The 23,735-nt window shown below is 42.5% G+C and overlaps 1 protein-coding gene across 6 annotated transcripts; it reads left to right on the top strand.

The window, feature by feature from the left end:
- The first annotated feature begins 558 nt into the window (after nucleotides 1-558).
- Nucleotides 559-22,903, top strand: TPST1 (tyrosylprotein sulfotransferase 1). 6 transcript variants are annotated; one of them, XM_084219324.1, is made up of 8 exons: nucleotides 559-754; nucleotides 6,155-7,099; nucleotides 8,945-9,016; nucleotides 12,099-12,297; nucleotides 19,583-19,633; nucleotides 20,483-20,553; nucleotides 21,435-21,482; nucleotides 22,414-22,903. In XM_084219324.1, exons 2-6 carry the CDS (start codon nucleotides 6,240-6,242, stop codon nucleotides 20,525-20,527), a joined length of 1,227 nt encoding a protein of 408 aa, XP_084075450.1. In that variant the 5' UTR covers nucleotides 559-754; nucleotides 6,155-6,239; the 3' UTR covers nucleotides 20,528-20,553; nucleotides 21,435-21,482; nucleotides 22,414-22,903. The 6 variants fall into 6 exon arrangements, with proteins under 6 accessions (XP_084075450.1, XP_084075448.1, XP_084075449.1 ...); XM_084219322.1 differs by having other exon boundaries at nucleotides 22,411-22,903; XM_084219323.1 differs by having other exon boundaries at nucleotides 20,483-20,558.
- The last annotated feature ends 832 nt before the right edge of the window (nucleotides 22,904-23,735 follow it).

Genomic DNA, 23,735 nt, shown 5'->3' with positions numbered 1-23,735 from the left:
CCAGATGTTTTCCCAGTTGCACACGTGGTGGGCACGTGGCTGGCGCTTCCCTGCGCTGCAGAGCAGGTGTGTGACCCCAGGGGACACCTGAGCCCTGAGCGGGGCTGTCAGCACCGTTCGGAGTTTCCCTCGGTTCACAGGGCAGCTGCAGCGCTGCGCTCCAGTGCTCGCCCAGATGTGCTGGGCCGGTTCGGGAGGTTCCAGCTCTAAAGCCCAGCCCGGGGGCAGAATTCGGGCAGAGTTTTGTCCGTGTTTGTAATTCAGGGATCATTTTCGGTGAGCAAAGGAGGCGTGCGAGCTGGGCCGGGCTCCCGGCCGCCAACATCTGCCTGGCACATCTGGCCAGACGCTGCCGCGCGCGCGGCGCCGCCGCCCAGATGTGCGCGCGCGCCCCGCCCGCGGCCAGCTGTGCGCGCCAGATGTGCGGGGGCGGGGTCAGCGCAACTGCCACGCCCCCTGCCGCTGTCAATCACTGGCGGCGACCCAATGACGGCCCGCGACACATCGAGGCCCGCGACCAATCAGGGCGTGGTTGTGATTTCCATGGCAGCCGCAGCCGCGCGGCTGAGGGGAGGCGGCGGCGCCGCGGCCGCTCCCGGAGCCGCTCCCGTTCCTCATCCCGCAACCGGAGCCGCTCCCGATCCCGCTCCCTGCCCACTGCGATGGTGCCCGAGCGGAGCCGCGGCGGCGGAGGGGCGGCCGTGCCGCTGCTGCGCGGCTCCAGCCGGGCGCGGGGGCGGCGGCAGCAGCGCAGGTGAGGGGCCGCGCCCGCCGCGCACCTGAGGGGAGCCCGGGGCGGTTCCGTGCCCGCCGCTCCCCGTGCCCGCCGCGCTCCGCCCTGCCCCGCCCGCGGCCCTGCCTGCTCAGGGCTGGGGGCCGCGGCCTGAGGCGGCGGCAGGAGCGGCTCGGTCCCGCCGGGCCGGGCAGCCCCGGGGATGCGCGGAGGGCCGGGCCCGCTGCTCGTTACCCGCAGCCGGCTCGTTCCCAAAGTTTCCCTGCGGGCGGGAGAAGTCTCGGCAGGGGCTCCCGGTGCCTTTGTTCGGTGCCGGGGAGGGCCCGGAGTGCCCGCGGTGGGGCAGGGGCACCGTGGCCGCCGCTGGAGCGCTGGGTCGGTACCTGCGGGCAGGTATGGAACGGCTTGGCTGAGAGAAGCCTAACGCGGCTCCGGGGACACCTTCCCTTCCCTAGGGCAGCTTGTTCCGATCAGTTGGATAGTTTCACAATTGGATCGTTTTATAGCCGGAGATTGGAGCTGTCGCTTAGCTGGAAGTGGGTTTGCTGCCGCCGTTGCGATTTCCATTTGTTTTTGTGAGTGTGCCGTGCGAATTGCTGTGGATCTGGGTGGTTTTGCTGTTACTGAGGAGTTTGGGTCTCTGCAGTGCCTCGCTATAGAACGGAGCGCTGAGATCCCTCCGAGGAGCGCACAGAGAAATGCACAGAGCAGGAGCTCATCTGCTCTCAGTGTGACATCTCTCCTCTCTTTTTCCCCTTTTCTCTTCTTTTATGTGTAACTTTAGAGAGCTCAAAGTCTCTGTGTGTCGCCAGTAAAATTCCTTTTGTTGAATTGTTCTACTGTAAAAATTAACAAACACTGTTTGTTTCTGCATAACCCTGTATGTTGGTAACTCTTTTTTGGCCATTTTGTATGCAAATCCTGATAATTTGCTGTATATATTCTAGGTGTAAGTAGAGCAGAATGGATAAAGATATTTCCTTTCATTTGAAGCAGAACTTCTTAATTATGTGATTTTTTAAAAGTCATTTTAGAAGCCTTAAATATTGAAAAACATAAAAGTGTTGAATTTTGAGTGCTTGGGTAACAAAACTGAAATGCATAAGTATATGGTTTTTTTTACTCTGTATAATGTGGTTGTAATAGAAATAGTGAAATTATTACATAGTTGTGTGTTCGATTCCCTGATAGGGAAACTTTCATTTAGGGATGCTGAAAGAGCTTAGGGTAGATCTTCCTCTGAGGAATAATTCTTCACTTTCTAAGTGTTTATTGTTTTGAGGGTGATTCTTGAGAATTCCCAGTATCTGCTGCCTTTCTAGTATTTATTTTAAGAGAGAAAAAGTGAAAGGTGCAGGAAGAGGCAGGGAAGAAACTAATAGAGTTGACATTTACTTTTTAAAGTCCTAACTGCATTTTCATTTCCCCTTCTCCAACAGAGTGATGATGGATAACAGCACTTTGGGATATTTTTCCATTCAATTTAGCCACTGTAAAATGAATTTCCTTTGTAGTTTTGGGTGTAGTAGTCAGGCTGTGCATCAGAATCTTCTGTTTCTGCAGGGTGTATTTTGGAGCCTGCTCCATAGAGCCTTGGCTGGGGAGGGGGTGTTGTTGTCATAGCCCCAGAGAATCAGGGATTGAGCAGCTCCCTGAAGAGGAAAAGGAATCCTAGGAGCATGGTAGGAAGGCATGAGGGGAAAGACCACTTTCCAATGCTATGAATTCTTCCCCTGCTTCACTCTTGCTCCTACTTTCTGGCACAAAAATCTCCTTTTTTATTGGCTTTTTGTTTTGAGGATGCCTGTGGAGCCTCATGCCCTGCTGACACAGAGCTGAGTGTGACCTTTCTGCCCAGAAGAGTTGAGCTCAAACTCTGGCCCTTTACATTTTTCAGAGCTTTATATTTCAACCAACCCATCAGAAAAGTTCAAGGGAATGCAAATGTGTGAAAACATTCCTGCAGTGGGAACTGTAAGGGGAAATTGCTCACTGCACTTGGAACAAATCAGGAACAAATCCCATTTAAAAAAAACCCAAATCCCATAAAATCCAAGCTGTGCTCTTCCTAGAAGGAGATCTGATGGTCAGAATCTGAGCCAGGAGTTCAGGCCATGGAAGCAGAGCACAAGTTAATCACTGAGAAATGCTATATATATTTCTGGGGCTGTGTTTTATTTTGGGCTGGATGATGCCACTGTCACTGCCCTCTCAGTTTAGCCCTGGAAAAGCTCTGCTTGAACAGGAGGAGGGAGGTGCTCCCTGTCCAGCCTCCACAGGATTCCTCCTTACAGCCTGGGAATGGAGCAGCTTTTATTCCTCTGCAGGGAATGTTTGAAACACCAACAAACCCCAAACTAGCATGAAGTACAAATGGATGGCTTGCCTCTTGACTAAGCTAAAAATTTTCAACATTTTTTGGATGAACTTGAGGAAAAAGGTCTTGACCTGCTGCGTGGAGGGGAGGGCAGGAGGATGAATTGTGAGCAGGAGAAGGAAACAAAGCAGTGCAGTCAGTTCTGCTGTGCTAACATCATCTGAGGCTGACTCATAGGCCTGACTTTTCTGGGCAGAAAATTCACTTACAGACAATTCTGCTTGGCTGCACTGTCTTGTGATGAAACTTGTAGATCCTAATTTTTTTTTTCTTTAGTTCCACATAAATTTTTCTGGGAATTCTTTCTAATCCTGGCACTTGAAACTTGCTGCCAAAGGCCTCTCTACCATTGTAGTCTTCAACAACTTCCTCAGCTCGTGTTTTGTGTTAGGGGGCTGTGTTTGTTTGGGTGATTGTGGGGTTTGTTTTGGGATTTTTTAAATAAAAGCTGTCTGTGCTTGTAAGGTGAGTGGCACTTTGCCCTTCTCAGATAAAAACCCCACAACATTTCAAAGCTCAGAGGGCTTGCTGATTGCCCTGCTGTGATTTTGAAACGCTGTCAATTTAATTCCTGTTAACAGCAGAGCAATAATAACTTTTATAACCCTTCAGGCTGACAGATGCTCTCCAGGGCACTTACTCATGGGGAGGAGGGAAGGTGGGGTTTGTTTGCAGAAGGGCAGCAACTTTCATATGTCATCCTTCTCCCAAAGAGCTTTCCTTGGAACTTCAGGCACACTGGGGAGTTTGCTGGCTTGGAGAATAAATAAATTTGGTGAGAGGAGCTGCTCCTGATTGCTCCTCTCTGGCTTTCCTGACACACACAGCCCTGGTGTTTATGGCAGTGAATGCTCCAGGTAAAAAACCAGGACAGAAGGTTGTAGGACACTTAAATCCCGATTCTTTGTGGTCTTGCAGCCTTTGGCAACTTTGAACTTCCCAAAACAATAACTGCATCAAATGGAAGTGTTTGTGGGTGATTGATGTGGGGTTTTGGTGGTGTAGGTGAGTCAATACACACAGAAACTTAGGAAACCTCCTCACAGTCTGCAGCATTAATGGAATTCACAGCTGGAATTGTGCCCAGAGGGAATCATCACTTGCTTAAAATTAAATTAAAGATTTCAGCCTTCAATCACCAGCTTTCCTCCAATACTGAGAGTTCTTCAGCCTTGTTATTAAAGCTGGGTTTATTTTATTTTAGTTGAACTGATATTCTAATATAAATCTTAAATTTGACCATGATATGCTTTTCTCCAGTGATCACCTACCTAATTTCTGCATTTGGGGAATGTTGCTGTATCTTCAAGGAGTAGGTTTTGGTTTGGAAGGTGAAGGTTTCTGTGGAGGATGTTTTTTTCCTTCCTGAGGAAATTAGTTTTGTGGCATTTACTCAAACTGAGTAATGGTCAGGATTGGAGGAAGTGTAAATATTTGTAGGGTTTGTGTGCTCTGTGCTGAAATGCTGTTTCTTCTGTGTTAACTCTTCTCTCCAGTGGGTGCTGCATCTAAACAATTTTAAAAGATTCTGTATTATTTGTTAGTCTTAAGTAGAACAATTTCCTCTTCCCTAATTTCAAGTTACATGCTGAATCTTTCAGAAGAGATTTTTGGTGCTATAGATATATGAACTGCATGATTTATTTTCCTTACTTTTGAGCACTGTTCAGATGACCTCCACTTAAATTTCTGGGAATTTGAGGGGTTTTTTTTAATGTTCAGATATTTAAAGTCCAGTTAAAGCAAGGAGAGGTATGTGAGTAGAATGAAACTTGTCACAGAGGATGAATTGTTCCTGTGAGTGGTGTTCTGGCCAGAGAGTGTTGGCCACCTCACAGGAAAAGAAGAATTAATCTTTGAGTTATATTTGAGTTTAATTTTGGTAACAGAGACTAAAAACTGAACTTTGAGTGGAGTATTGTGCCAGCTGTTGATTGGAATAAGCTTTGTAAAGCTTTGGATGCCCTGGCAGAGAAAAACCCAGCAGGAATTCCCTGCTTTGCCCCACTGCTGAGTGGGAATTCTGTCCTCTGCGTGCACCTTCCCATAAAACAGGCCCAGGGCTGGAGAGCCTCCTCAAATCAGCCTTCTCTGAGAACCACTGGGTTTTAGGAGGAAAAGGTGAAGTGGACAATGCTTTGGAGAGGAACAGGGAGCAGACAGGAGGATCCTGTGCGCTCAGGGATGTTCCTGCAGTGCTGACAGAGATGGAAAAGCCTGGAGGAAGCCAATCTTTTAAAATGTTGGCGGTACCTCTGTGCTTGGAGCTCCTCCCAATTAAAAGCATCTGTAACTCTGAGTGCTCAGTGAACTATTTCAGCCCTGAACAGCCAGATCTTCCTTAAAATTCCAGTAGGGTATACTAATTCCATTGGAATTTTGGGAAGAACAGTCAGTTTTGGGAAGAAGAGTCAGTTTTCAGCCCACCTGATCTGAAAACCCAAAGCAGGTGAACTGCAGAACACAGGTAAATGATTCTCTACATTAACTGTTAGAAATGGGAAAAATAAAGGTACAGGTGGAGTCATCCAGCAGCAGAATAAAGATTTGTCTAAGCCAGTGTTTGATATCATCTCTGCTATTCCCTATAAAACATGGCATGTTCTTATCCTTCTTGGAAATGGAGTTCAACAGACAGATTTTGAAACTATTTTCTATCTAAAAGTTTTCTTCAGACTCTTATGCATATTTAGAAATCATCTATTTTTCTTCTCATCTGTAGAAATGAAAATTACTTTTGAATATAGCAGTTTTATGAAGCTGAACTGAAAAAGAAATGAGAAAATTCTGAAATTCAGAAATTTCTTTCTGAAAAAGAAATGCGAAACCTTGCTTTTATTTTGGGTGTTTTGGTGTTTGAGACTGAATCTTGTCTCATCTCTTGGAAAAGTAATTCCTTGAGTAATTCCAAGAATAATTTCTTGCCTCATTGTCTCATCTCTTGGAAAAGTAATTCCAAGTGTAATTCCTTGTGTCATCTCGTGAAAAGTAATTTATTGTAAAACAAATTCTAATTTTTTAAAATTTTTTTCTCCTCTTGCCAGACCTTAATTTATTTGGGATTGGGATCCCCATGGCACGTGCACTAGAGGATAATTTGGAGTAGGAGGTGTTTTGGTCCTTCCCAAGATGGTGGGGAAGCTGAAGCAGAACCTGCTGCTGGCGTGCCTGGTGATCAGCTCGGTGACCGTGTTCTACCTGGGCCAGCACGCCATGGAGTGCCACCACCGCATGGAGGAGCGCGGGCAGCCCCCGCGCGGGGACGGCGCCAGGGCCACGCCGGGGACAGCCCCCGGTGGCGGCGGTGGCGGTGGCAGTGCCAACAGGAGCCTGCCCTACAGCAAGGACATGCCCCTGATCTTCATCGGGGGCGTCCCCCGCAGCGGCACCACGCTGATGCGCGCCATGCTGGACGCGCACCCCGACATCCGCTGCGGGGAGGAGACCAGGGTGATCCCCAGGATCCTGGCTGTCAAACAGATGTGGGCCAGGTCCAGCAAGGAGAAAATCCGCCTGGACGAGGCCGGCGTGACGGATGAGGTGCTGGACTCGGCCATGCAGGCCTTCCTGCTGGAGATCATCGTCAAGCACGGCGAGCCCGCTCCCTACCTGTGCAACAAGGATCCCTTCGCTCTAAAATCCTTAACTTACCTGGCCAGGATCTTCCCCAACGCCAAATTCCTGCTGATGGTGAGGGATGGCCGTGCCTCCGTGCACTCCATGATCTCCAGGAAGGTCACGATCGCTGGCTTTGACCTGAACAGCTACAGGGACTGCCTGACCAAGTGGAACCGCGCCATAGAGACCATGTACAACCAGTGCATGGAGGTGGGCTTCCAGAGGTGCATGCTGGTGCACTATGAACAGCTGGTGCTGCACCCTGAGAGGTGGATGAGGACTCTCCTCAAGTTCCTGCACATCCCCTGGAACCAGGCAGTGCTCCACCATGAGGAGATGATTGGAAAAGCAGGGGGGGTTTCTCTTTCCAAGTGAGTACGAGCCTTCGTCCTTCACTTTGTGCTGTTCTAAAATAGTATATAAAAATATAGTATTCTATACTAAAATAGTATGTAAAATATATCTAAAATAGTATATAAAATGTATCTAAAATAGTATATTAAATGTATCTAAAATAGTATATAAAATGTATCTAAAATAGTATATAAAATGTATCTAAAATAGTATATAAAATATATCTAAAATAGTATATAAAATATATCTAACCTAGTATATAAAATATAGCTACAAAATAGTATATAGCGTATTTTGTATATAAAAATCGCAGCTTGGTTTCAGTTTCTCCCTTGAGCAGCTGATTTATGGTGCATCTTTAATGCTAATTAACGGTTTGCAATCTCAGATTGGTTATGTGTGTAATGGGAATAAACTTTTAATGGTCAAGGCCAAGTTGAATTTGAATATCTGATAGCAGCTTTGCTTTTCTCTGTGGCCCTAAATAAACCTGAGCTGTTTTATCTAGACTGGTGTCACCCATCCTAGCCACATCACCCATTTGATTTCAGCAACAATATTGTTGTCAGTGCAAGAATGGCCTTGGAGCTGAGTTTGCCAAGAACATCCTCTTCCAGGAAACTGGAGAAACTGCTCCAAGAGAATAGAAAGCAGAGCTGGCAGCTTTTCTCCTGGCATGTGCTCCCAAAATGACAAGCATTTTGATGGAAAGTAACCTTGTTGTAAGCAGATCTTTCACTATTCTGTTGGGCCATCTGTGCACCTGATTCAGCTGCTTTCAGAATCCAAAATTCAGCTCTGCTTAGGAAAACTAGATGGGTGTTGTTAAAAGATAATCTGATTTATTCTCTGCTTAAACTACTCTGGTTTCTTTGCCACTGTTCACAGCTGAACAGCTGAAATGCAGAAGCTGCTTCATCTTTACACTGAGAGAGAAAAATGTCAAATTTTGACACTTCTCCTATTTTTGAATCCACCAGATTAATTTTTAAAATCCTGAATAAGAAGCCCTCTTCCAGCAGCAAGGCCTGCCCAGTTCAATTACTCAGCTCCTGGATATTCAGCACTGGCCAAGTGCTTCTGAGTGAGAGGCACCTTGCACAGCAAGCACACACAGACTGTTACACACCAATTCTATTTATTTAAACTCCAGTTTTGAGAAATAGAAATGGGGAGATTTCCTTCCTTTCATGCCTAGGAACACAGCTGTGGATTTTCTAATATTTTGTAAGGGCATTGGATTTAAAACAAATGTAAAATTATTATCAGTGATTACAAAGAGAACTTAAAACTCAGGTAACAATTAGATATTTGCACTGTGGAGGTTTCACATCACCATTCCCACTGAAGAAACAGCCTCCACTGTTCCCAGGTTATCAGGAAGGGATCTCATCCCTTTTTTTTGGCAGTTTTGTTCAGTAGCAGACTGAAAATGTGGAAATGTTAGCCTGAAGCAGGGCCCTGTGATACCTGCCTGGAACCTGATCCACATGGGAACCTCTCCCTCATTCCTGGGGTTTGTGGCTGCTTCAGCAGCATCTGAGTGGAGGTAACTTAGTTTTACTTTTTATTTTGGTGGTTGCCAAGCTTTAAGTGTCTTGTAAAAAATAACTATATAATCCCATTTCTAGTAAAATATTTCTGCCTTACAGATTCCAGATTGGTGGTTTTAAAAATTGATGGACCTTTATACTGTAAAACTTACTGAACCACCTTACTGAATTCTTACTAATATTTCTTATTAAATCTGCTGGAATGGGCTGTGAGGAGTTGAGAATATTTGTTTCTAAAAATTATGAGAGTGGCTCAGGCAAAGTCAAATGTATATATATATATATATATTTTTTTTTTTTTTTTTTTAGTAAAACCTTCACATTTAAGACAAAAGCGTGTGGACATGTTCTTGTGACCCTCAATTCAGTCTGGTCCCAGAGGTCATTATGCCTTTATTATCTCTCAGGAGGTGATGTGGGGAAGCAATTTCTGATTTCAGGAGGCTCTGGCAATGGTGGAGAAAGACTGAGAAATGGCTTTTATATCTGGGGTGGCTTTATCTAATCCAATACCCTTGCAGTAGGTGGTGAAATTTGGTTTTCATTGCAGGATTTGATAATGATTTCAGTGACTGAGGCCTTCAAGGGCTGCAGAAAACCCAGTGAATATCAAAACCTTAAATGTCTGTCTTGTGTGTTTGAGATTCCAGCTGAAACTGTGCAGGGAGAGCTTGAGATTTCCCACTTTGATGCCCTTGTTCCTGCTGGGTTTGGCATTCCCAGCTGGGATATTGTGTAAAAACTTCTGGAAACAAGCAGAGCTCCCTGCTTTCATCGTCTCTCACTCACCTGAAAGACCTGCAGGTCTTAGAGACAGGCTCAGCATCCACTTCAGATTCAGGTCCACCCTAGGATGCCTGGAGATGTTTTAATTGTTGCAGGTATTTTTTGAAAAGAAATCTGACAAGTTTTTTGGCATCTTGAGATATTTAAAATCATTTTGAGAACGAAATCACAGTGTCACTAAAAGATCTTTATAACCATGTTATTACCTGCTAATAAATGTTCAGAATTTATTTCTCACCCCTTATTTTGATTTTTATCCAGGAACACTGCAAGGGCTGGAGGGATGTGCAGTGCAGGATTTGTAGGAGTGGGGATTTTCTGTGGTTTGAAGTCCCTGCCAGCGTGGCTGTTGAAGGAATTCATTATGGACTCCATGCTCTAACCAGGATTGTTAATTGAGCTCTGGCATTTGCCTAAGTGAAAGCAGCTGTGCTGACCACTGATGTAAAGAAATGTCAACCCCTCTAGAGCAGTTTTTATTAGGTTTTTTATGGAAATAGCTGTCTAGGCAGAATTACTTCAGAATTTACTATATTTAGTACATAGCTCTCGTTTGATTCTGGTACAGATGCAGAATTATTTGGGGTTAGTCCTGTGTGCTTCCCAAAGCTGAAACTCTTCCTAGAGCTGGAATTGCAGCCATATAATCAAATTTTCCCAAGAATTGGCGTTCCCTTGTTTTTCTGTTTGGATTTTTACATTTTTCTTTCCTCCTGCCCCCAGTCTGTCTTCCCTCACAGTCCTCATAAGGTCTTTATCTGAGGAATCTTTCCCACAAATTTGAATTTTTTTTCCTTCCCACCTTAACTGAAAGCACAGAGAAGGCTTTAACCAGACCAAATGTGGAGCAGTGGATTTTTTATCTGTGCTTGGGAGCAGCTAAATGTAGTCCCTGCTATCAATCACCAGGAAATGTTTGATGCTGAGGGCACTGTCAGCAAATATTAAAATGACAGAGGGACAAAACATACATTTCAAATGACATCAGGATGTGACAAATTTAGGCTCAAATTGATCTGTAACACCCATTTTTGGGGTGTCCTGCAAGCTTTTAGCCAGGCTCATTTCCTGGTTCTCCCAGTATCACCCTGATTTTAAATGCTCAAATAGATTTTTAGTTTTGGTGAAGAGGTTTTAGGCTTGGCTGGCTCTAAGGACCATAAATAAATCTTACTTTTTTCCAACACCTCGGGATGTTTTTTCCTGAGTGTCCTAGTCCAGCTGTGGACTCCTGTTGTGGTGCTTTGAACTTCTGAATCTCAATTTTTAGCAGCTCTTTTCTTGCTAATTTAATGTGGAGTCAGATGCTCATCTTCTAATTAGAAAGATCACAAAAAGCATTACCTAAACTTTTTAATTTTCCATCCAGACGTAGGAGCTCAGTCTAACAACCCTCACAATGTTGAAATTTAGTCACAACTCCTGGTCCCAAAATCCCCTTCTGAGCTCCTGCCTTTGGTTTGAGTCTCTGCTAATGGTTGAAGAGGATAAAGCTGAAAATTTTGGGTGTTTTTTTGTTTGTCAGCTCCTTTTCAGCTGCCATAAAACACCAGTCTGAAGGCCCTGCTTGCCAAGGCCCTTTCCTTATGAGCATTTCCCTGTCTGGTTTGTTCTTTGTTGATTGTATTTAAATTATTTCATCTTGCTGACCTTCCAGCATTGGATGAGTGATTTCCTTCCTCTGGCCTGGGAGGATTTTAGCTCTGCTGAGGAGTGAAAAAGAGGAACAAGGTGAACTTTGGTGACTGGTGTGTGCTCAGCATCAGCTGTGAGGCAGACAGAAATATTCCTTTTATATATCCAATAATGTCCAAACTCTTTCTGAGGTCAGGAAACAAGTTTTAAATTATTTAGAGTAAAAACTCAGGGAGTTTTCAATTATTCAGCTTGAGTCTGTTCCAGGAATAAGCACAGTAAAGAAGTTGTGTGTCTGACAGTCATAAAGACAGAACAAAGCAGTGCCAGATTTCTTCCCTGGAAAATAAAACACACCACAAAAGTAGAGCAAAAATGAAAATTACATTAGGACTGTTGCTTAAATGAACAAGAAATCAATGGTTTTCTAAATATGACATTAATGGTGCACTTGCCTTTAGGATCTGTAAAGACCAAACAATCAAAGGAGTGGTTGTGGAAAATATTTCTGTAGTTTGTAGCTTTCTGTCATCTCAGGTCTCTCTTTTTAAACAAGTTTAAAAAAAAATGAACCACAGAATGGTTGTGAGAAGAAATAACACATGGATTGGAATTTAGAATGCAGCTTTTAATACATCCCAGACAATTAAACAGCAAATGTGGGAATGTGCCAGTGGGAAAACAGATTTATATGGAGATGTGGGTTTACTTTTCACTTAACAGTTCCTGGGCTTTCTCTGCTGCTTTTATGGAATAAAGAAATTGTTTCAGCACAGTGTGAGAGCCTGAACCTGACAGCATCTGCAAATATTGTGCAAATTATTCTCATTAAAACTTCAACTCCTATCAGCTCTGTAGAAAACATGAAGTTTTGAGAGGGAAAGAAGAAAAATGGGAGAAAAAAACCCCAAACAAAACAAGCTAAAGGTCTTAATGCTATTGAAAAATAATTGGTTGGAAATAGAATAGTAGAAAGAATATAATGGAAAATGAAAATTTAATAATTAATGGTGGAAAATATAATTTTTTTTTCCTTCCCCAGGGTTGAAAGATCCACTGACCAAGTGATCAAGCCAGTGAATGTGGAAGCCCTGTCCAAGTGGGTGGGGAAGATCCCAGCTGATGTCCTGCAGGACATGCCAGTGATTGCCCCCATGCTGGCCAAACTGGGCTATGACCCCTATGCCAACCCCCCCAATTATGGGAAGCCAGACCAGAAAGTGGTGGAAAACACGAGGAGGGTAAGGATTTTGTGGGTTCAATTACTGACTGAATAGATTTGAGCTCTAGAGCAGGAGCCTTTTGTTTGGTCTGGGGTTTGGAGTCTGTTTCTGACACTTTTTGCTGCTTCACAATGTGTTTTCTTTGGGGGGAAATGAAAGAATCCTTTGGGGCCTTGAGCTGTGCTCCTTGGTGTGTGCAGCTGAACCTCCTGGGAGCTGCCCAGGAAGTTGGGGAACTGGTAATGTCAGTTCTGAACCCAAATTTGTGTGCAGCCTAATCTTGGGTTTGCCTTGGTAAATTGTGCTGTGTAAATGCTGACATTTTCATGTGAATAGAATATAAAATACCCTCAAAACATTTGCTTTCCAGTGACATTATTCTTCTTAATATTGCTGATCTTGGCTGTCTGCTGTTGGTGTTTATTAGGGGTAAATGCTGTTCCTGCAAAGGTGAAGTTTTTAGAGCAGAGACAAATCAAGATGTGCAATATAAAAATTAGACTGAGTCATAATTAATAGTGGGAAAAGCTTTCTTGTCTGGATTTCAAACTTGATGGACGAGCTCAGCTTTTTATAGATGAGGCTTGGCAGAAGCTCTGTCCCAAAATTACACCCCAAATACTCAGTAGAGTTTGAAAAATGACCCGTAGAAAACAGCCCACAATGATCAAAATGCCTGATTTTCCAATTCTTTGTAGAACACAAAGATGGAGAAAGGTCTGGTGCTGATTAACCTAAACTTAAGGATTTGAGTCTGAATTTAATGTTGTTGGAATTTGAGTAGTTGGGCTATTAGAGCTGTTTATCCCTGGAGGTATCCATTGAAAAACTCATTACCATTGTTGGAAATAGAATTAATAACTCTGCTTCTGTTCTTTTTGGACATAGTTTATTAAAAGAAGGTGACTTTTTCTGCTGCAGCAGAGTAATCAGGGAAAAAAAATTGAATTAAACAATTTCAAAGGACTCTCTTCCACCAGCCTTCTGATCCTGAATGAACTGCTTGGAATACTGATGGGGTAGATAGGAATGAAAAAGGGTTTGGGGTTTGTGAAGTCCCTAAACACTTGCATTATTTTTTTTCAGAAAAAATGTCATTTATCAGTAATCAGTGTATTAAAGGCTGGCAGGTTGATTTTTTTAATTAATAGCTGGTAGCTCAGCATGGAAAATGTAACCCACCCTATTTGGTTACAGTTTATGAGTTCCCTGTTTTAAAAGGCTCACAAACAAATAAAGTTGTCTGCAGTTAAAATAAGTGTTCAGTACTAGGAATTGCAAATTCTATTGGTTGTGTCTCACTGATAAAATTGACAGAAGTTTTTACAGCCTTTCTGATCTTTCTGAGGCCTCCACCTGTGTGGGGGAAGCTCAGGCCAAGCTGTAAAAATTGTCTGGATTTCTGTCTCTTCTTGAAATGGATTTGATTTCAAAACGCAAGAGAGCAATTCAGGTAATAAACAAAGCCAGCAACTTTAAAGAAATGAAAACCTAATTTCAAAGGCTGAGGGTTTACTGAGGCTTTTTCCAAGTTTGCTTTGAAGGATAATTTGTTTGTTTACTGATGCTGAGAGCAGCTGTTAAAAACTGAAGCTGATCTAAATATTGCAGACATATGGAACACTCATTAATATTTTGGCTGCTATTTTAGTTTAATAGCTTTACTTACAGCCCCAGACAGCTTTTTAATTTTGTTGTTTATTAAAGTACCCAGTATAGATTTTTCTAGTCACTTGTTCTATGCCAAAATTCCATTTGCACGTGTGGTTTGTAGAGATAAAATGAGGGAGGTGTTCTGAATGAATGCTGAAAGCAAGAGAGTTCGAGATGGTTCATTTTCAAAACTTAGAATATTTCTTTAAAAATAGAGCGACATAAAGATTTCAAACTGTTTCAGATTCTGGTGTGTGAGTTTGGCCCATCAGGGACAGCTCTTGTGGGGTTTCCTTTCTCCTCCAGGAACCTGTGCTAATTTATTCCTTGCTGCTGCAGCCTGGAGAAAAAAAAAGCATTTATTTAAATGGATAAAATAAATAAAACTGGGTTTTTCCAGCTTTTTGGAGCTGGCACTTGGCAAGTTAAGTGTGTTCCTGTGTACTCTGAGCTGGTGAATTTGTAAATCACTGGAGCACTTCTTTTGCTCTTGCTTTCTTTCAGTTTCTTCACCTGGGATAGCCTTTCACAGAGTTTTGTGCTGGGTATCTTGAATATGGATGAAGCTGGCCAAAAAAAATCTTTCCAGCATTGCTTTTCAGTGCATAGTAAGAATATCTGGATCTTGTTTGTAGCCATTTATTGGCTCATTTTGTGTTTGGAAGCAGCTCTCTTATATTTATATTTGTATTTGTGGTCTCCAAGACTTAAAAGTGAACGCAGAACTTCAATTGTATTCATTGAAAACAGATAAAGTTTAGACTTCTAAAGCTGAGTTAAATCTGTCCCTTCCTGGAAAAGACCACAAATTGCACTTAGCAGTGAAAATAATGCTCTACAATTTAGAGCTGCTGCTCTTAATCATGGAAGTGAGAACCAGCAGTGTAAAAATTCCTAAACCGAGGGCTGGTACTGGAGAAAAATGGAAAGAGATGGCTGGTGTGGTGCAAAATATTCATTTTCCTAAGCTTTCTGAACACTCAAGTGCTGTTCCTTATTCCTCTTTTCTCCTTTTCTGTCCCCTGCTGGTGATTTCCATATATACAGCTTAAATATCTTTTTCTTATTACTCAGTCTGGAGAAAATTATTTTCTCCAGCTAAAGGACAGTGCTTAAATTAGAAATGCTATCTCCTTGTAGGTATGCAAGGGAAGCAGTGCTCTCTGCTAAATTTGGATTTTTCACTTGCCTCTTACCTGTGGAGAACACCAAAATGCTGAGGTTTGGTTTCTGTGCTCCTGCAGCACAGCACAAAAATAACAAGAAACAACCTGGGTTTGTATTTTGACATCTCTGCTTTTGTTTGAAGAACTAACAGAGCATGAAGGGAGCTTCATCTCTTCTTGTGTTGCTCTCCCAGTGCTGTGCTAGGAAATAAAACATCTCTGACAGGACCTGCACTGGGCCAGCCACGAGTTCAACAGATTTTTCTGATGTGTTCACTAAAAAGCTATTAACTTTTTGTTGATCTGTTTTCTGTTCAGCCTGACAATATTATCTTTTCTGACAGTTTCTCTTGTCTCAGTTAAGGAATGCAGAGCAGAGAGAGCAAGCTCTGGCCAGGGTTGTGCTGTTCTCTGCCTGTGACCTCTCCAAGCAGTTTTGTCTTCCCTGAATGTGTTGTAGTTTTCTTGTAATTCTGTTGCTGATCTGTTAATTTATGACTGCAAGAGTTCCTTCCTTATAGATACATAATTACTTGTTGTTCCCCCTGGAGTTTTAACAAGTTCTACATCCGGAACAGAGAGGAAATCAACATCCTGAAGTAAATGAAGTTTTCATCTGCAAATTGTGCAGAAAATGCAAATAATTAAGCTCTATATGAACTGGTAACCCAATGTCTATGGGGTGAAATACAAAAGTGCTTCACTCCTCATTGGAACAGTGTGTGATATGTCCTTATCAGTACTGTCAGACGGTGTCAAAGTGCATTTCAGTTTTCCAGAGCACAGCAGAAGAGGAGAGAGCAGCTCCCAGCTGCAGAGTTCTGCCTCTCCCCCTGGAGAAGCTGCTTTGTTGTGTTATGGTTGGCACAGTGGTTTCCTCTCCCATCTGTCATGAATTACATCAGATTTTCTTTGGCACATCCTTCCCACTAAATCAATTTGGATGCTTGGAATACACACTCCAGGAAGTTCTTTTAACTTCTTCATGGAGTTGTGCTCCCTGTCCTGGAGAGATCCAGAGGTGGAATTACAGAATTCCAGAGAAAGAGCTGTGGTTTTCACCAGCACTGTTCAAATACAGTTCAGATAGGTTGGATGTTAGGAAAAACTTTTTACAGAAGGGGTGATGAAGTTCTGGAATGATCTGTCTGGGGAGGTGGTGGAGTCACCATCCCTGGGTGTGTTTAACAAAGCCTGGGTGTGGCACAGGGTGCCAGGGTGTAGCTGAGGGGTTGGGGCTGGGTTGGACTCAATAATCTTGAAGGTTTCTTCCAACCTGGTGATTCTGTGAATTCTGTGATTCTGTGAAATACAGTGGTTCTTCTACTGCCAACCCAAAGCTGTTCTCCAGCTCTGGTTTCTGCTCAGCTAAAGGTGTTTTATGTTCAGCTGATGGCAACACCTAGAGATAAAACCAGAGTTTACTCACCCCAGTCTCATGCCTGGTTCACACTGTGAGGAACCATCTCCTGTCCAGAGTCAAAACATCCATGACAACCAGGAGTTCAAGAGTTTCTCTTTGAGGTTTTAAGGGCAGGAGCAATCTCTGATGAAGGTAAAAAGTGCATTTATGCTAAGGGATGAGGGTAATTGTGCTGTCAGAGGTGTTGGGATGCCCAGCTGCTCAGGGCCCTGCATCTCCATTTTCACTGACTAACCTGGTCACGAAGGCATTTGGCTTTGTGGGTGTCTTCTCTGATATTTATTCCATCTTCCATGTGACCACAACAGCACAGACTTTCTCAGTGTCCTCTAAATTTGTTTAGTATTCCCTTTAGTGGGTGTTTCTTCCAAGATGTGGATTCCCAGCTGCATTGTTTCTCTCCAGAGGTGCTCCTATCTTATTTTTACAACAAAAACAAAACCTCAAACCCCTTAACCCTGCACACATATGATTAATAATGCATAAAGAGAGTTATTCCCAGCCTAAATGCAAAGTGAGGTGTGGCTGGAAGCTGCCTTTTGGCAGCCATTGCTGGGCCTGTGTAAGATCCTGCTCTCTGTGTTGTCCCTCCTGGGTAAACATTTACATCTCACATGGCCCTTCCTTGGCAGGCCCAGCAGAGGTGAAGAATTGTGTAAACCTTTAAAGCTGCCTTAAAAGTTCAGGAAGATCTGAATGATGAGCACTCCATGTGCTGTGGAGTGGTTCTAGAAAGGGGCTCAGCTCTGGTTTTGCCAGTGTTCTTTAATATTTTCCTTTTAAAATTAAACATCTTATACTCTACAGCTTGGATATTTTAAAGTTGATTGCAGGGTGACTTTTACACAAAAAAACCCCATTATTTTTGTGTACTGGAACTGACCAAATATAATGGGACTCTTTCCAAAGCAGACAGGAAAATGGGTGAAAAAAAAAAAAAGCTTTAATCTTCTGTTAAAAAGAATTGTAGGTTACACTTCTGTTCTGGAGTTCTCCCTGTGTGTTTAAAGGGGTTTTCTCAGGCAACTGGATGTGAAACTTGTTTTCTGATCTGTTTTTGAGGATAATATCCATTCAATTTGGCTATAAGAATGTGTTTTGGTTTTTTAATAGAACAGCTTGAATACTGCCAACACTGAACAACAAACTGACACAGGCTTCAGATCCCCCTCTTCTGGAATTCCATTTGGACTTGCAAAATAATTCCCTTAGAAATGGTAAACCCCATTTCTCCTCAATTTTACTGAATTCTTGCTTAGACTGGAAATAATTCCAATATCCTTCTTCTGTCTCTCTAATGCCACTGTGAGTGATGTGTTCTACTCTTATAAATTGGTCAGAAAAGAGTTTGGAGTCTGAAGCCTCTTTAATTTCTTTGGCTGCAGATGGAGTCATTGTTTTTAGAATTTCTGGATTGTTGTTGATCCCTGGGTTTTGATTCAAAAGGGACCATTTATGTTTTTGGAGCTACTTTAAACCAGTTTTTATTCAGTCTCCTCCTGACAAAACCAGTCCTTAGGTAATATCAGTTTCTGAACCCAAATTTGTGTTAAGCCTAATCTTGGGCTTGCCACTGCTTGGATTTGCCTTGGTAAATTGTGCTGTGTGAATGCTGGTTTTTTCTGTGAAATATATATGTATTATATTTATATATATATATTATATTTTCTGTAAAATCTTTCTATTTCTATTTATGTGAATATAATATAAAATACCCTCAAAACATTTGCTTTCCAGTGACATTATTCTTCTGAATATTGCTGATCTTGGCTGTCTGCTGTTAGGTGTTTATTAGGGGTAAATGCTGTTTCTGCAAAGGTGAGGTTTTTAGAGCAGAGACAAATGGAGATGTGCAATATAAAGATGAGACTGAGTCAGAATTGCAGGAGAAGGAAAGGAGGAGGATTCTGATTTGGTCCTTCTGGTTCTGAATCAGTCACAAAGTGCTGTCACCATCAGGATTAATTGTTTTTAAGAATTCTCAGAAGAGGTGAAGGTTCCTGTCTGTTCCTTCCAGCATCAGCACCACCTAACACAAAATCCTGGTTTTTCTTGTGACCTTGCCGAGGTTATTCTGCAACATTTTTGCTGTGACAGTATTGTTTTGTAACTGCCATTCCTGTTCTCTGGGACACAACCTGCATTTTGATAGTTGGATAAAAGCAGAAAATGAGAAATCCTCTCGTTGATTTATAAATATTTATAGTGGAGCAAGGCTTCAATAGCCACACACTGAATTTCTGCCCAGGGTGACTTTTCATAATGTTCCCATGTGGGAATGCCAGTGGCCCCTGGCTGAATACAGATGAGAGCTGTTCCTGTTTTATCTGAACCATAGAATATCAGAGTACCACAGTGTGTGTGGAGTAATTCCTGCTCTCTGTGAAACCTGGATGGCTTGGGAAGGGAATCCAATCCTGAAACAGAATCTGCTGGGCAGGAAATTCAGAGCTGGCTCAGCTGCGGTGCCAGGCCACTGCAGAATATTGACACGCTGGGCATGGCTTTGTGTTCTGGTCATGTGCACATAGGAGAGCAGAGAAAATTGTGATAAACACCCCCTGGAGCTCCTTTCTGTGACACAAACCATGGAGGGCAGCTCAGAGGGAGGCTTTGGGGGAGCCCCATTCCCATTTCCTGGCTTTAGGGAATTTTTCCAAATAGGTTTGTGCCCTTTTTTAATTTTTATTTTGCAATTATTACACAAGAGCACAGTCACAACATTGGGATGATCAGTCTTTATGCTACAGTAGACAGGATGGTAAAACTTCTCAAGTATACTTCTGCTTTGGAAAAAAAAAAAAAAGAAGAACAGAATACTTTTTTTTTTGCCCTTTGGAATGTTTATTCTCAGAAGCAAAGAGCTTTTAAAAATTATCCTCTAGAGAGAAAACAATATGTTGCCAGAATATTTAATGTTCTAACATTAGTGGATGCTAACAACACAAAAAAAAAGAACTTTTCTTTTTTTTTTTTCTTTTTCCCTTAACAAGCTCTTCAACATTTCAAACAATAGTGAATGAAGGCTTTGAGTAGTATAAATTTTTGTTTGTTTTTCCAGGTCTATAAAGGTGAATTTCAGCTTCCTGACTTCCTCAAAGAAGTGCCACAGGTACAGTATTGAATTAATTTCCTTTTTGTGGGTGTAGCAGCAAAGGATATCAAACAGCCTTTATAAACCACTTCTTCATGAGCTTGGTTTTCTGATTGATGGTGAGATTTGCTGATTATCCATGAGGTGGAATCTTGAACTCAGCATCCCAAACTTCTCCTGAATCCGTGTGTAACTCCAGAGTGAAGAGTGGTGTTTGTCACCCTGAGCTGCCTGAATATTGCTGTGAAATGGAAAGAAAAATTGAGTCTCTTTTGTGGACCAAGCTGCAAAGTTTGTTACTTGTAGAGGAGCTTTTTCTTTTCTTATCTTGGTTTAAAGCAAGTCTAATCCAGAGAGCAGAGTTATAAGTACTGAGAGATTTTAAAACTAAATAGAGATGTTATCAAAGTCAACAAACCCAGCCATGGATAGGGATGGTGCTGATTTAATAGTCAGGTGTGCTATGGAACTTCAGGTTTTACTGAAAATTCACAATTTGGTACCCCCCAAATGCTGTTCTTTGTCATCAGCTCCCTAAGGGACCTACCAAAAAAACCCAAAAAACCCTTACTGTGAAGCTCTCAAACTGTAGGATCCTGTGGATATCGCAGAATTGTAAAATCCCAGAATGGTTTGGTTTGAAGGGACCTTAAAATTTTTTTTTTTCCCACCCCCTGCCATGGGCAAGGACACTTTCCACTGTCCCAGGTTGCTCCAAGCCCTGTCCCACCTGGCCTTGAACACTTCCAGGGATGGAACAGGTTAAAAATACCCAGGAATCTACCACAGACAAAGCATTTTAACTTCTCCATTTGTTCAAATAAAAATGATTTGATTAAAAAGGAAAACTGATTTCTTTTGTTCCAGCCAAAGAAGACAGTAGAAAGGAAGTCTCGTGGCAAGATAAAATGAACGTGGAGCAGTAAAGAGGCATAGCTGTAGTGTGTGTTTCATGTTTTCAGAAAATAACCCTGCTGTGGCCACAAAACCTTTCTGAGCAGCCTTTGTGTGATCTCTAACGTGGGCTTGGCTTTTCCCTGGCTCTTTGCCTGCTTGGATCACTCAGTGCTCCTGCTTTGCTCAGCTCTGGAGAACCATCCCAGCCCTGTTGCTGCCAGCATTGTCCCTGTCACTGAGTGTCTGCTCCATGTGTGCTGCTGAATTCTCAGGAGCCTGCTGGGGTCACTTCCACTTGGGGTTGCTGGTGGGATTGTAGGATTAGCCACCAGAAAGCTGCAGGAATGGGGTGTGCCTTACCAGGAGGGGAAATGCTGCTGAGAGGGATTTATGGAAAATGCAGGGAGATCCATCAGAATTGAGCACATCATGTATAGGTGGTGTGCTAGCAAAAAAATTCCTTGGTTTTTAATAAATCCTGGGTTAAATCCTTTAAATCCTGTTTGCATGCAGTATCAGTTAAATTCTGCTGTTTGTGGTTTTCAGCTGTCCTGGGGTACCCAAAAGAGCCTGGGTCACTCTGATAAATTCCTTCTTCACTCCATAGGATAGGGAGGTTCCTGCTAAACTCCAGGAGGTGAATTTATACAATTAGCTTGGTTTAAATACAGTATTTACCAAAATCTGAGCAGATTTATCCATAGCAAAGACAGACCATCTAAAAGACAAAATAAGCACTGTGAAAGAGTAAAAGAATATTCCTTAAACCATAAAAACCTGATCAAATTGTTGCTGATAGTGTTCTCCTTTAGTATGAACATAATGTAACCAAACAGCTCAGAGGTTTGGAGAACCTTGGTACTGATATTTTTGTCCTCTAATGTAAAGTAGCTAATTTAATTTTAATTTTTTTTTTTGACAGACTGAACCTATGGAATAGAAGATAAAATGGACATTTCTTGCACAGAAGGTAATAAAAGAGTGTTGCTGTTCTGCTCATTTGTTGTTCTTAATTTGAGATGGTTTTTGTTTAACTTCTGTAACTCCATGGGTAAGAGAAATATGAAGATATGCTTTTTAAAGGAAGCTGCTAAAGATGAGCTGGTTTGTGATATTTGATTTAACATCTCATAGCCAGTGTTTTCAAAAAGCTGCATTTTAGTCACTGAATAAACAGTGACAAAATTTTGCAGGAAGTTGAGTAAATTCCAGACCAGTTAAGGAATGAGTGATGCAAGATTTCCTGTGTTAATCCAGGATTTTTCTGCTATCAGATGTTCTGGCCTGACAACAAAAGATGGCAAAATTTAAATCCAGTTTAAAAATAGCCCAAAGCAGTGTGCCCTACAAATATCCCCAAAATAGATCCTTACGTGGCCATAAATATAAACACCCTAAATATAGCCAAAAGCACTGCTCTGTGTAGAAATAATGGCTCTAAAATCTTCCCAGAGGTGAATTACAGACCTTCCCTGTGAAATCAATAAAGAAACCATCATCTGTTCACACAGTCAATTTAAAGTAATGAAAGCATCAACCTCATTTTGCCACTTAGCTCTGAAAAATGGGTTTCAACCTGCAATATTTCTGTCTGAAGAAAGCAAACTGGGAAGTTCCCAGCATAACTTTCCACTGGGTCACAAGGGTTTGAGATATAAGTGGAAAATCAATAAATATTTTTTTTTTCTCCATGCTGCAAGCAGTCTTTAATGATAAAGGAGGGACAAAGCAGCCCCATTCCTTTTAATGGGATTTGTCCTGGAAGTGACTTTCCACCTGCTGAGACAACAGTGGCTACCCTTAATTCTGCAATATTTATAATGCCAAAATGCTGTCCAGGATAAAAAGCTGAGTATTACCAGGAAAACTCCAACATAACTTTATTTCTTTTTCCTTAGAAGATCAGCTGCTGCCTTTTCCATGGGAATGATCCCTCAGGCCTGTCCCCCTGGCATCAGAGGTGTGCTGCTCATGGCCTGCTCTCTTCAGAATGTTCTCCTCTTTCTTTCATCTGTTTTTGTTCCAAATTTTGCTGTTGTGAGCGCATGTAAACCTGTTAAAAAACAACCAAAAAAAAAATCACTGATGTTAATGTAGAACTGCGTTACATTCGCACAACTATTTTTTTTAAGGTTTAAAAAAATGCAGAAGCAATGCCTGTCTCTGAAATTGCTCCTCTGTTTTAATTAGAGGGCTTCATCTTCAAATTTTTTTTGTTTCTTGTAGCAGTTTGATTTTAAATGTACAAAGCTTTCAAGAGTGGTCTGTGCTTGTCCTGAAAGATTCTTGGTGGAAAAGTTGTTTGTTTTATTCATATGTGAAAAATGTTAAATATCTTTTATTTAAAAAGAAAAAAAAGTTGATAAATTACATGTACAATTACAATTCAATGATCTTTTGTATTTTATTTTTCAAAATAAATGCTTTAAATGTGATTTTTGTTTTATTTATTTCTTAATTTATGGTCTCGTTTCCAACTTAAGATTTAAATAATTCAAGATATTGCTGTGAGGGAAGGTATGATCTCATGTCCTGGATTTGGATCATATTTTAAGGTTTGCAATTTAATGCTTTTTGTTTGCTTTTAATAGCTTGTGAGGAAGAAATATTAAATCAGAATGTCCCACTGAAAGGTGTAATGTGAGATTTGTTTACTGCAGGTAGCAGTAGGTAATTTTAGACTCTTGAATTTGTTCCTTAAAAGCAATTTTGTTTAGAGATGCTCTGCTGGGGGGAAGGTACTGCTGTGAGTTGTACCCTAAAGTTTCGATCTTTAGGATACAATGTGGAACATGATTATTTCCATAAGTTATTTTTGGGATGGTCGTGGCTCAATTTCAGCTCCCCTCGCTGGTTCAAGGCGGTGAAGGCGTTTTCAACCTTCCCCACCGGTTTGGAGAGGAGTTCGTGCCAAAACATTTGTATTTCCTCGGATTGTGGATCTGACAGAGTTTTGCTTTCCCTCCGTTTCTCGTGTGTGGCGATGGTGGCCCCGCCGTGCCGTGAGGGAGGCAGATCCTCCGCACTCGCGCTCCCGGGGCCTCCCCTGGTGCCGGCTGAGGGCAGCGCGGCCCCGCCGCTCCCGAGGCCGCTCTGAGCCCCACTCGCTCCTTCCCGCCGGCCGCTTCCCCGGCGCCGCGCGGCGCTGAGGGCTCGGGCTCGCCCCGGTGCCGCCGCCGGTGCCGCCTGGGCGGCTCCTCCCGCCGGGACCCGGATGGGCCCG

Source organism: Fringilla coelebs (assembly GCF_963513975.1).
Source record: "Fringilla coelebs genome assembly, chromosome: 20".
NCBI lineage: Eukaryota > Metazoa > Chordata > Aves > Passeriformes > Fringillidae > Fringilla > Fringilla coelebs.
The sequence above is the reverse complement of the archived record's forward strand: the minus strand, read 5'-3'. Positions and strand labels throughout refer to the sequence as shown.

Coding starts and splice junctions, on each gene's coding strand:
- TPST1 (XM_084219324.1), top strand. CDS start 6,240: ATGGTGGGGAAGCTGAAGCAGAACCTGCTGCTGGCGTGCCTGGTGATC. Junction 7,100..8,944: donor GGGGGGGTTTCTCTTTCCAA/GTGAGTACGAGC, acceptor TTTTTTTTTTAG/TAAAACCTTCACATTTAAGA. Junction 19,634..20,482: donor TCCTCAAAGAAGTGCCACAG/GTACAGTATTGA, acceptor CTTTTGTTCCAG/CCAAAGAAGACAGTAGAAAG.